At 51.3% G+C, this 13,055-nt stretch overlaps 1 protein-coding gene across 9 annotated transcripts in view; it reads left to right on the top strand.

The window, feature by feature from the left end:
• Positions 1–12,744, top strand: part of spag5 (sperm associated antigen 5) — a 47,977-nt gene extending 35,233 nt beyond the window's left edge. For 8 of the 9 annotated variants that reach the window (XM_069911671.1, XM_069911670.1, XM_069911672.1 and 5 more), the window contains 11 exons: positions 975–1,087; positions 1,913–2,087; positions 3,573–3,672; positions 4,646–4,735; positions 5,973–6,096; positions 6,695–6,827; positions 8,173–8,274; positions 8,799–8,951; positions 9,301–9,375; positions 11,298–11,378; positions 12,208–12,744. In XM_069911671.1, the coding sequence (XP_069767772.1) occupies positions 975–1,087; positions 1,913–2,087; positions 3,573–3,672; positions 4,646–4,735; positions 5,973–6,096; positions 6,695–6,827; positions 8,173–8,274; positions 8,799–8,951; positions 9,301–9,375; positions 11,298–11,378; positions 12,208–12,294 (1,233 nt within the window). In that variant the 3' untranslated portion in view covers positions 12,295–12,744. The remainder of the gene's footprint in view (positions 1–974; positions 1,088–1,912; positions 2,088–3,572; positions 3,673–4,645; positions 4,736–5,972; positions 6,097–6,694; positions 6,828–8,172; positions 8,275–8,798; positions 8,952–9,300; positions 9,376–11,297; positions 11,379–12,207) is intronic. The other variant, XM_069911677.1, reaches the window with a different exon arrangement.
• The last annotated feature ends 311 nt before the right edge of the window (positions 12,745–13,055 follow it).

The following is a 13,055-nucleotide window of genomic DNA, read 5'->3' as shown; positions in this document are numbered from 1 at the left end:
CAAAGAGAAAATTCCATGTTCTGTTAACCTTGCCTCATATAACTTGTTTTCCAATCCAACATCCTGCACACTCGCCACAACTTCCACATCCTTCCTGTAATGAGGTGACCAGAACTGAACACAATACTCTATGTGAGGTCTCATCAGAGATTTGTAGAGGTGCAACATGATCTCTTGACTCTTAAACTCAATCCCCCATTAATGAAGCCCAGCATCCCGTAGGCCTTCTTAACTATCCTATCAACCTGTGCAGCGACCTTGAGGGATGTATGGATTTGGACCCAAAATCCCTCTGTTCATCCACACTTGACCATTAACATGTACCCACCCTTCTGGTTTGTCCTTCCATAATACATCACCTCACTCTTATCCAGATTGAACTCCATCTGCCACTTTTCCACCCAACTCTTCATTCTGTCTGTATCCTCTTGTAACCTATGAGCATCCACGACTCCTCCAACCTCCTGCTCTCTGCCATCCTGTTAAAGTGAGGGCTGCGGGTCCCTGGCCGGCAAGGGGTGAGCAGTAACTGGGCATGTGTGACCCTGTGCTGGGGTTCTTCCCCCCCCCCCCCACCCCCCTCACACATTGGCTTCTGAAGTACTAGTTTACCCTGTCCCTCCAGCTCTGAACTTGGAGTCTGTTTCAGCATCGCGACTGGTCTTTCCAGAGATGTTAGCAGTGGGATGAATGTGAGGAATTAGATCCTGGGATGAGAATTGGCCCTAGGATAGCGGAGACTCTGCCTCATTTGCCTCTGTGAAGGGTTAGGGATTTTGTCCCATGGCCCTGAGCATCACCACAGCAACAGAGCCTTTGGTACAGGAGTCTTGTGACTTGGGCAAGGATGGTGCTCAATGCACTTTGGGCAGGGAGCGGGGACTAGGGTGTGTCCCCGTACAGCAGAGGGTGGGGGCTTGTGTTCTGCCAGTAATGTGAATCCACGGACGTCTCTGCTTTTTGTCTGCTGTCAGTTCCTGGAGCAGGAGATAAGGATTTCCCGGGCTCAGCTGGCGGAGACTGAGGGGCAGCTCAGCGAGCAGATGCATTCTCTCCACCAACGCAACCTGCAGTGTGAGGAGCTGCGGTGAGTAGGCTGGGCATTCTAGGGGCTCAGGCGGGTGAGGGGTCCTGTGGCTGCTGGAGCAAGACCCACTTAGCAGTGGGATGCAACCCTGAGAGTCCTGGTGCTAAACCAAGCCTACTTAGGAGTTGGGGGGGGAGGTTTGAAAGGAGAGGGGGGGAGGTTTGAGAAGGGGGGGTTTGAGAGGAAAGGGGGAGTTTTGGGAAGAGGGGGGAGTTTTGGGAAGAGAGGGGGGAGTTTTGGGAAGAGAGGGGGGAGTTTTGGGAAGAGAGGGGGGAGTTTTGGGAAGAGAGGGGGGAGTTTTGGGAAGAGAGGGGGGAGTTTTGGGAAGAGAGGGGGGAGTTTTGGGAAGAGAGGGGGGAGTTTTGGGAAGAGAGGGGGGAGTTTTGGGAAGAGGGGAGGATTGGGAGGAGTGGGGGGGAGGTTTGGGATTGGGGGAAGTCTGGAGGGGGAGAGGCCTGGCTGCCTGTGGTAGATAGGACTGAGGAGGAGGTGGTCCAGCACTGATGCTCACACCTTGACGAAGGGCTTAGGCCTGAAACGTTGGTGGTGCATCTTTGCCAAATGTGAATGCCATGTGATTTGCTGAGCCCCAATACAGCGGGTATTCAGTTCCAACACTAAAGCTATTTCGTGTCCATCGAGGTTCATTGAGGATCGAATCTGCTGCAGAGGAGACTTGCTCTGCATTTCATCATATGAACTAGAGGGGGGCTGAGAGCAGATGCAAATGGAGGGGTTGGGGCATGGACCTTTGTGATGGGTGCGGTCTCTCCCCCACCCCCTTCTCTACCAAAGCTATTTAGTGAAGATGTTTCCCTCTACCAGGGCTCAGTGCAACTGTTTCCAATCAGAGTTGGAGACAGTTAAGAAGGATGCGCGAGGAATACTGTTGGAGATGGGGCAGCAAATGAACCAGGCGATCGTCGAGATCATGGACATGGAAGGTCGTATACAAAGTGTCATCAGGTCAGCTGAGACTTCCCTAAAGATTTGGCAGCAGGTGGGTTTCTCTTGCTGCAGAAGAAGTATGCTCTGTCTGGGGGGTGTGAGACTCCCAATGGGGAACACATTGAATGGTCCAGCAAGCCACCTGATTCATGGAGAATCAGGATGGGCAATCAATGTTGGTCCCCAGGTCCAGAGAGGTGGATCAAGACTTAGTGTGCCACTCACTACAAGCTAAATGGGCTGTTTGGTCTTCTGACACTTTGCTTCTCTTCCCAGAGGTCATGGCTCTTTCCAACTTTCCCCATAATACTCTTTAAATCAGTCCTTGTCTTGAACTTGCTTGGCAAGCAAGCCTCCCACAGTCTGCCTGGACATAGATTTCCAAAGGTTTACTGTTCTGTGAGTGAAGAAATGTAATTTTACCTCTGTCTTGAACAGCCGACCCCATATTTTGAAATTTTAACCCATGGTCTAGGCACCGCAGCTGGTGGGAACATCATTCCTGCATCCATCTTGTCAACACTTGTGGGAACTTGTGTGTATTTCAATGCGATGAGGTCTTGTTGCTTTACGTTTGAGAGTGAAGTGATTCGTGGTAATTCTCCTCTGTCCACAAACCCATTGTCCTAGGAAGCAACCTGATGAACCTTGGCTGCAGTCCCTTGATCGCAGGTAAATAATCCCTGAAGATGGTGATCAGAACCTGTGCACGATTGCCCAGCCCTGATATCTCCACACTCTCCAAAACATCTCTCCTCTTGCAATAGAGGCTAAGATACGAATAACTTTTCGAATTGCTCGAATTTTTAAATCGATGGTTGTTGGATGAGGATGGTCAGGTCCCTCTGACACCCAGCATTTCTATTTTTCCTGTGGAACGGGTGACCAAGTTTTTCCGCATTATAGCCGCCTGCCACCCCTTGCCCATTTAGTCCCACCCTCTGCTGTTATCAGAGCTGGGACCCTTGCAGTTTGTTGGCCTGATGGACGACCTGCTGTGAATGTCGAAGGTGTGATCAGTAAGGTTGTGGCTGAAGCGCAGGTCGGTGACGTTGATGGTGAGAGAGTTGCTTCTGAAGTTGATCAGCTGGTAAGAGGGGCAGAGGATTGGTAGATGGGATTTGTTCCTGGAAAGTGAGAAGCACTTTGAGAGACCTTTGTGCCTGTGGCCAAGGATGTCTGAAGGAAGCAGAACAGGTAAATGAAGAGAACTGAGATACTGGTCTTCTGTGGTGATGGTACAAATTGATGAGGCCACAGCTGGAGTTCCATGTCTCCTTCTGGTCACCACACTGTACAAAGGACCTGACTCCACTGGAGAGGGTGAGCAGGATCCCTGTGTGAAGGGTCCCTAACTAGTCCCAGTGGACTCAGCGGGGTCCCTGTGAGAAGGGTTCCTGTGAGCTCAGGGCTTGGTGTCATGGAAGGGTTGTTGTTGATGAGCAGGGTGACCAGTCCCAATAAAGCCTGGTGCCGTCACTATGGGGGTCCATGCCCTTTACTTGAAGTCTAAAACCCATGGTTCTGTTTCCTTAAGGGCCTTCCCAGGACTGTTGCTGAAGCGAAGGCAGAAGAGACCTTGACTGCCCCAGGCAAGGAGGCAGGTGGAGCAGAGGACATTAGCCATCCTAGCGGAGGTAAGCCCAGTGAGGGGAGGGAGGTGGAGCTGGATTGGCAAAGGTGCGGCTGGCAGTGGATGGTGGTTATAATATCAAAGCAACTAGTTCCACAAGCTCTGTGCATGTTATTCAGGGAAGTGGTGTTGGGTCAGGGTCCACAGTCATGAAGAGTGAGGAAAGTTATCTAAAATTAGAATAGGATCAAATGGCCAAGGAGTTTCACTTGCTTGGACAATTACAAGGTGTTGCGCTTAGGGAGGTTAAACCAGGACAGGTCTTGCACAGTGAATGGTGGGGCCTCGGGGAGTGTTGTAGGACAAAGGGACTTGGTGCTGCAGGTACATGGTTGCACTAAAATGGTAATACAGGTAGAGTGCTGAAGAAGTTTGAAGTCTTCATGCTTGTCTGTGTTACTGGGTCTGGAAGGCTAGATAGGGTGGGACTTCACTCTCTGGATTGTAGAAAGAGATCTTACAGACGTTCACAGAATTATGAGGGGCATCAATTAGGTAAATAGAGCCCTTTTCCCAGAGTCAGGGAGCATAGATTCGTTGAGAGGAGAAAGATGAAAGAAAGCAGACTGGCACCTTTTTCACACAGAGGGTGGTGGGTGGCGAGGAATCAGCTGACAGGAAGTGGTAGAGAGGTGATATGAGACAGATCCATGGAAAGGAGGGATGTGGCTGAATGCAGGCATGGGGCTAGTTTGGTTAGAATGGGAGGAGTTGGGCTGAAGCACCTATTACTGTGCTGTAGAACTCTGATGGTGCCTGGTATGAAGAGAGTGAGGTGAGGGCCATAGCTACAGGTACTCCGTATCCTGCCAGTCTGTCCTATTGGGGTGTGTGTGTGTGGGTAAGACCAGACAGGTATGGCATCGCCTGTATTCCATCAGGCTGCGGGGTGCAGCTGTGAAACTACCCAATGGGCGTGATCGGTTAGAATCACCGGTCAACAGCAGAACTGAGGTTCATTCTTTTCCTGTTGTCAGGTCTACAGCATCAGGAAGAAGCTGCATGTGCCATCAAGAGCAGTCAGAGTGCCTTCACTCCTCTCAAACCAGCAAGTACAGCCGCAGCAGGTGAGGTCAAATCACTCAACTCGCGAGAGGCTGTGCTGACCCCGGGTGTGGGTGATGGGACGGTGCAGAGGGAGCTTCACTCTGTGTCTGACCCTGGGAGTGTGTGATGGGACGGTGTGGAGGGAGCTTCACTCTGTGTCTGACCCTGGGAGTGTGTGATGGGACGGTGTGCAGGGAGCTTCACTCTGTGTCTGACCCCAGGACTGTGTGATGGAACAGTGTGGAGGGAGCTTCACTCTGTATCTGACCCCAGGAGTGTGTGATGGGACGGTGTGGAGGGAGCTTCACTCTGTGTCTGACCCCGGGAATGTGTGATGGGACGGTGTGGAGGGAGCTTCACTCTGTGTCTGACCCCAGGAGTGTGTGATGGGATGGTGTGGAGGGAGCTTCACTCTGTATCTGACCCCAGGAGTGTGTGATGGGATGCTGCAGAGGGAGTTTCACTTTGTGTCTGAGCCTGGGAGTGTGTGACCTTGTCACTACAGTACAGAAGGGCAATAGAGAATGTCTAGATGTGATTCACCAGTAAGAGCTGCCTGAAATTGATTGCTGTAGTTACAAAAAGAGACTGGATTGCCAGTTTGTTCTCATTGGAATATAGCAGGTTTGTGAAGGTTCATAAAATGAGGCCATGGAGAGGATAGGTCAGGGCCTTTACCACAGGGCAGAGAGGGTTTATGGTGAGGGATATGAAAGTTAATGAGATCTGCATAGTATATTTTTCACTGAGGGAGGTGAACCTCTGGAACAAGCTGGCGGAGGAGATGGTGGAGGCAGATGAGATCACAATAATGTGCATGAATGAGCCTGAACTAGGGAGATGGGCTTGATATAGACAGACAACTTTGGCCCTCAGCCCCAGGGCATGAGATTCCTTGGCATCCGAGGCCACTCCCTCCCCAGCTGGAGGAATGGGGGTTGAAGGATCTGGACGGGGGACAATGGTGGGGTTGAGGGGTGGGTCTAACTGGGATAAGGATGGGGGTGGTGGGGTGCATCTGAGCCAGGGATGAAGATGGGGGTTGTGGCATGCGATGGGTCTGGGCAGGGGTAGAGTGTCTGGGTTGGAGTGAGAGGGGCATCTGTGCCAGAGGAGGGGTGGGTGTTTTGGGATGGGTCTAGGCCAGGAGAATGGTCGGAAGGGCCTGGGCCAGGAGGACGGCCAGGGTCTGGCCTGGTGGGCCTGAGCTATGCCTCCACTCAGTGAGGTTGTGACTCCTGTTTTTGCCTGCCCCAGACCACGACAATACGTTGGAGATGTGGCTGAGCCGACTGCAAGGGGCCCTGGAGAAACTCCTAGAAGTGAGCTCCCTGACCGAAGACACCACCGAGCTGCGGCTACAGGCTTTGCAACACGAGATGTAAGGCTAGCGTGGCAGTGATGTCTCCTGCTGGGGGTGGGGACGATGAATGGGAGGTGCCAGGGGTCAGTGGGGGTAGGGGGTGGTGCTGGGGGAGTAGAGAGGGATGGATTGGGGTAAGAGATGGGGAAGGCTGGGGATAGGAGTGGGGGATGAGAGAGGGAGGGATGGGGGAGTGTGAGAGGGAGGAGGGGAGGAAGGGGATAGATTGAGGGAGGGAAGGATTGGGAGGGGGAATTAGTGTAGGGTGGAGTATGGGGTGGGGATAAGGGAGGCAGAAAGGTGTTGGGACTGGAGAGAGAGGAGGCAATTTACTTCAGGCATGAACCCTTCCCCTGGATGGAGGTTGGTGGTGATTTGTCACCATATCCTAGCCTGTGACTGCCCTCAGCTGGTCACGATCATTTGTGCCTCCCGACAACCTGGTCCCTTCAGAGCGTATAGAGCTGGCGCCAGTGTCCCTGATCTGTGTGGAGTGCGGGCTTGGGTCTACGGGAGTCCCCTGGGGACAGCAGCATCTGCTCCAGGAGTGCAGGCAGGTCAGGAGTGAGTGGCTGTGGATCCAGTTCAAAGCTCCTCTCGTTGAATCTTCCCTCAGTTCAAAGGGCAAGGAGCAGCACGAGGCCAAGTGCAAGGAGAAGGCAATGGAGCTGCAGAGTCTGCAGGACAGAGTGTCCGAGCTGAAGTCTGAAAACCGGCAGCTCACCCGTGACCTCCAGGGAATCCTCAAGGTGCGCAATGCAGTGTGCCCACCGAGCAGGGCCTGCTCCTAGGCTTTGGGTCCGCACTCATGGGCGTTTGTCCATTCCTCTCTCTGGGAATGGGGCTTTTGCTAAGGGAACTCTGTGGTGGGGAGGTGGAGGGTCTGGGAAGGATTAGGGTGCCCTGAGGGAAGGGGCCAGGGCAGAGGGAAGAGGTCCCCAAGGGGAGGGTCTGGAGCGAAGTCCCCGAGTAGAAAGGGCTGGGGGAGAGATCTGCGAGGAGTGGGGATGAGGGGAAGGGAGGCTGCCCGTGGAAGGGGGCTGGTGTGGCATTTGTGAGTAGGTGCGAAGCCTCTGTCCCCACCCATCTTGACCTCCCACAGCCCCATGCCCTTTGTAGCTGTCCAAACTGCTGCGGCCTTGGTTAATGCTGGTCTCCTCCCTCTGCCCCAGTTAATCATTGACCTCTGACTTCATTGCAGCCCTGTCATGCAGCTCCCAGTCCGACACTGCCCAAGTCTACCCTCTTCCATCGAACACAGCCATTTCATTCTCCGATCTATGGAATGCTGTGGCAGGGCTGTGTCGATTATTCCTTAGATATTTTCCACCTCTGTACATGCTTCACTCCTGGTTCTATTCAGATTGGAATTGTTGCTGCTTCTGTTGGGTGAGGTGGATTCAATGTGGTCCAGCTGCCACCTTGTCACCACATGACAATGACCTTGCTGCACTTCCCTGTGATGTGCTTAGTTCAATTCCGGCTGCAGCACATATTCTGGCGCATTACAGGGCCTTTGACCGGTGTGTCTGCCCCAAAGATGATGCTCAAATTAAATAAAGTCTCTGATATTTTTACACTTTCCATATCCCTTCATCCACGTTGAATTCATGTGCTTTCTGGAAGCCTCTTCATAACGACTATTACACCTAAACATCACCACTCCAGGCACCCGCCACTCACTGAGTAAAATAAAAATCCTGTCTCGCATATCCCTTTTAAACTTTCTCCCTCTGATCTGAAGCACATGTCCTCCAGAGTGTGACAAGATGTTGGGGAAAGGATTCTGACTGTCCCTCCTTATTAACACCTCTCGTTAATTTATGAACCTCCATTAGGTCTCCCCTCCGTCTTTGAAGCATCAGAGAAAATGACCCAAGTTTGCCAACCTTCTCCCCATAACTCCTGACCTCTAACCCAGGTAATAACTGTTAAACCACTTCTGCACCCTTTCCAAAACCTCCACATCCTTCCTGTTATTTGGTGACCAAGACTCCAAGAGCAGTGGGAATAATTTTCGATGTCCTTTTGGGGAACTTCCTTCGTGTGGCCTCAGTGCGGATCACAAACTGATGTGATTCACTTTCTTTGTAGGAAAGATGTCACCTGCAGCAAGCTTTGAGTCATCGGAATGAGACAATCGATGAATTTAGTAAACATTTGGATTCAAATCTGGAGGAACATAAACAGTTTCTGGTAAGATTCTGGTACCACGTCAGAACATGGTAACTCCAGCAGGTGGATAGCTTGGAAATTTGACACATCTCTGTGAGACCTCTATAGACAGGGATAGTGAGGCAGGCTGCTGGCATAGGTGTGTCCCAGATAGAGCAGGGCTCAAACAGGCAAACAAACCTCAGTACTGTTTAACGTGCAATAGAGGACAAATGTACGCCTCAGGTCTGCAAGGAAGGCGCAGCAGAGAGGGAGATTCACTCCATATCTGACCCCAGGAGTGTGTGATCGGACGGTGTGAAGGGAACTTCACTCTTCTGACTCTGGGAGTTTGTAATGAGATGGTGCAGAGGGATCTTCACTCTGTGTTTAACCCGGATTGGATGGTGTATTCAGGTTTTGCCCCTGAGATCAAATAAATAATTGTAGTTGAAGCTTTGTTTTGCAAAAGGTGAAAGATTGGGCTGAGTGAGAGAATGCTGAGCTGTGTCATAGGTTAAAGTTCTATCAGGGATGCTGTCAGTAACTGAGTGTCCTGGTTTCAGGCAATGAAGGAAGAGGTCAGAGAGTTGAAGAGGCAGCTGCAACAGGTGGAGACTGAGGCCAACACTTTCCGTGAGGAGTATGCCAAAGTTCAAACTCATGATGGTGCCCCAGGCAAGGACTGGATTCAAGAGAAGGTGGACCTCCGGAATCAGGTAATAAAAACATGACATAGGAGCAGAAATAGACACAAGGAATCCTTCCTCAGGCTGAGTCAAAGGATTTACTGCCAGTCCAGGGACTCTGAGGCTCGATGAAGAGCAAACCGGGAGGGCAGCATTGTCTATGCTGCCCGGTCTAGTTAGCCTGTCAATGGAAGGAACAATGTTGCAGGAAGTCTGGGGCATGGCCAGTGTATGTTCCTGCTTACAGACTGCGAGCTTTCCGCTCTGAGTAATGCAGAAAGAGATAGTATGGATGGACGGGTGGGTGAATAACTGCCCCTCCTAATGTGGAAGCATCACCCCCACCAGGTGTGACATCTCTTGACTTTTACAATTGAAGGTGCAAAGGTTGCGAGTGGCTTACTTACAGAAAGACGAGGACATCCAGCAGCTGAAGGAGAGGATGATCAGACATGTGAGTACTGTTGATGCTGACTGCTGCAGCCTGGCTCACCTCTCAACCTCCTCTCCATCCCCTCGACCTTTTCCACCACACTCCCTCCTCCCACCCTGGCCAAATCATCTCTGCCTGCAGCAACCTTTTCACACATTTGGGCAGGAAGTGATTGGACCCTTGTGTCTGAGCCAGTGGAGGGAGAGTTCCACCTTCCCTCACTGCCCACATGCTGCAGATCACTCCACAGTCCTATTTTGTGGGGGTGGGGGGTGGGGGGGGGGGTTCTGCCTCACCCTCCCTTTCTGGTAGACTCCCAGATCCCACCTCCTCTCCCCTCTCACCCTTCAGCTGACTGCCTCCATTTCTCTGCCCCCAGGTTTTGGTCCTTTCCATTTCTTTTATCCAGGCCCCTGCAATGTTATACAGTCCAAGAATCTCCCTGCAGCTTCCTCAGGTCCAAGGAAAGATCACGTTCACTGTCATTGATTGGACAAGTCCAACCTGCCGAAACAGTGCTCTCCGGCATCACACAATGGAAACACACGCAGAGTGAACATACATACAGAAAATACATACGCACCGTGCTTTTCATACAATATTTAAATAAATAATATTCTAGTAAATGGTAGTTTCGGAGGTCAGAGTGAGCAGTTGTCACCATTCTCACTGCCCATGGGAGGAAGCTGTTCCTCAGCCTGGTGGTGCTGGCTCTCATACCCCTGTATCTCTTCCCCAATGGGAGCAGCCCCTAACCAAGCTCATCTTTCCCTGAAGCTGTCCTTGTAACTTGCTCCTCAATCTCCTCCGTGATTCCCACACAGCTGTGTGTGGGGCGCAGACTGTACAAAGTGACCACGCCATGGCCTTGCTTGTGTTTGCTGTTCACCACCAACCCCTCAGGTGCATCACCTTGCAGGACTAAACTCCATGTAACTCTACCCATCAGACCAGACCATCTTTACCACCCCTCTCTCTTCTCCCTCCCCCAACTCAACTTAGACAATAATCCCAGTAGATCATGTCGATGGGTGGGGGGGTGCGGGGTGAGACTCTTATGGTCCTGTAGATTAACTCCAATTAATTTCTCTGCAGCCACCATATCGTGCTGTGATGCAGCCGACCAGGACACTCTCGATAGAACTCCTGTAGAAGGTTGACTTCTCTGAATGTGGTGCCCACATTCTCCAACCTGGCACCTCTGTATTCAGCCCCAGTTTCAATCCCTTGTGTTATGGTCGGTAAGGCTCATACATGGGCTTCACCAACATCCTTACTGGCTGTTGCAGATGTCTCTTCAGACAATCCTTATGCCCCCTTCAGCTGCTCGAGCCCCCAGCCTGCCATCCCCTCCTGCACCTCACTGCTTATCACTCCTCTCTACTCCATAGAACACTACGGCACAGAAAATAGGCCCTTCTAGTCTGTGCTGAATTATTCTGCCTAGTACCATTCACCTGCACCTCATCCATATCCTTCCCATCCATGGACCTGTCCAAATTCTTCTTAAATGTTAAAATCGAGCCCATATTCACCTCCACAACTGGCAGCTTGTTCCACACTCTCACCAGTCTCTGTGAAGAAGTTCCCCCTTGTGTTCCCCCTAAACTTTTCCTTTCACCCTTAACCCATGTCCTTTGGTTTGCATCTCACCCACCCTCAGTGGAAAAAGCCTGTTTGTATTTACTCTGTCTAAACTTTTGTTTACCTCAATTAAATCTCCTCTTGTTCTTCTGTGCCCTTTGCCCTTTATCCAAAATGTTGGTCAGTCGGACCAGTCCTTCCTGAGTGCCCTTGTGTGGTCCATGTTGCCGTAAGGTACCCCAGCAACCAGGCTGAGGTGGGGTTGCTGACAGACCAGGTCTCCACGGGGCAGTAATGAAAAGGGCTGCGTAGTTCTCCGTTGGCTGCACTTATAGTGACACCTCCCTTTCCCTGACCAGAGAGGCATCCTGGAGGAGAACCATCAGAAGGCAGAGGCTGAGGTGGCCAAACTAGACAACCTGCTTGAGTACGTCAGACAAGTAAGTACCTGGGCACAAGACCAGCTATGTCCTTGGTGCGGGGTTTGGGGCAGGAGGGCACCCAATAGGCCCAGAGGCTTCAGCCAAGCGAATGTTCCCTCCCTGACTGTGCTTGTGGGTACTGCTGGAACTGCTGTTGATGACACCACTGTCAGCTGGAAGCCCCCTGTGCCTTCACTGTGGCCTTGGGGTGCTGGAGGAGTTTGAAATATAGAGATCACCAGTGGAAGAGTGAGTTCATGTCCCCCTTCCCACCCTCTTCACCAAAGCTCTGCTCTCCATCCTTGGGATGGGCTCCTTGGACTCAGGGCCACTCTGGGGGATAGGCTCTCAGGGTCTGCGTTTTGGGCCTGTGTTTGGGAGGAGGCTTGGCATCTCCATTTGAGGACTCCGGGATAGTGAGAAGGGCACTCGGGGCCTGCATTTGAGGGGAGGGGACTCGTTGGCCATCCTCAGACACTTCAACCTCCCCTTTTTGACCTTGTCCATGAGACTCGCCACTGATTCTCTGTGCTGATCCACGCTTCCTGAACTGACACAACGGTGAACTCTGCTTGGACTGTCATTGAACTTTTAAATAAAGCTTGTAATATTCGAAGGTGGCCTCAGGTTGGAAGTGGGGGGAGGAGTTTCAAGTTCCCAGAGTAATGATCTGATTACCTACTTCACAAAGGAAATCCAAAATTAGAAATCAATTAAAATGGTACCATCTTCAGACATCTCCAGCACACAACCTGATTGGAATCCAGCCTCTTGAGCTGTTACCCACTGCCCCGGCCCACAGCCCAGCCGCCGCACATTGCATTGATCGCTACCCTCTGTCTTTCAGACACTCCAATCCGTGCCTGATGTGGTGGCAAACTCGGTCGAATTGCAAGGCCTGGTGCAGTATCTTGGAAATGATCTGGGAACCTAGTGGCTCTCTGGGCATTTGTGTCCCTCTCCCCCTCAAGGCTGTTGCTATGGAGAAGGAATGGATGCTTATTGGGTGGGTGGTTTTCCTCTCGTGAGGCCAGGATTCACTGTTCCAACGTTTTGTCCGTTTCTAGTTTGTTTCCAAGAGCTGTGTCATGAATTGCTTCCTCCTGATACAGCATTTTGTTAGATTATGAAAGATGCTTGGGTTGATTTTGTTGTTGGACTCCACTTCTAATGCCTGACTCAGCAAGGCCCCAGAAACTCCGTGTGTCAGAGCAGTGTGTAAAGTCTTTGATGGATTGTATATACGCTCAGTGTAACCTTGTTCTGTTTCTCTGCCTCTGTTCACATTGCTCTGCCTCTGTGTGTAGCAGGTCTGCTCTTCTGCCTTTTGTACAATACTCATTTCCTCTCTACAATAAAGTTACATGGTGCAATTCACAATCAACACGCCCTCTGCCTTGCCAGGGATGAATGTGGAGATTTGGAGCAGGACCTGGGGTCTGAAATGCCTAGCCTCTCTTGGATAATTATTTAGAGACATTGTGCACGTTGTACAGTCGTGACCGTCCACCTTGATGCAGTTTCCCAGTTGCGTAAAACATACGAACAATTGAAGTCAAATTAAAACAAAAAGGGGATAAAGGACAAACATGAAAGGAGAAGAAAATGCTCCCAACTGTCTGCTTGTGCTGAAGTGTGTGGGGTCAGTCGTGCAGACAGACCTTTGGTGGTCCTGGAGTAGTTAATTGTTAGGGT

Source organism: Narcine bancroftii, chromosome 14 (genome assembly GCF_036971445.1).
Source record: "Narcine bancroftii isolate sNarBan1 chromosome 14, sNarBan1.hap1, whole genome shotgun sequence".
NCBI lineage: Eukaryota > Metazoa > Chordata > Chondrichthyes > Torpediniformes > Narcinidae > Narcine > Narcine bancroftii.
The sequence above is the reverse complement of the archived record's forward strand: the minus strand, read 5'-3'. Positions and strand labels throughout refer to the sequence as shown.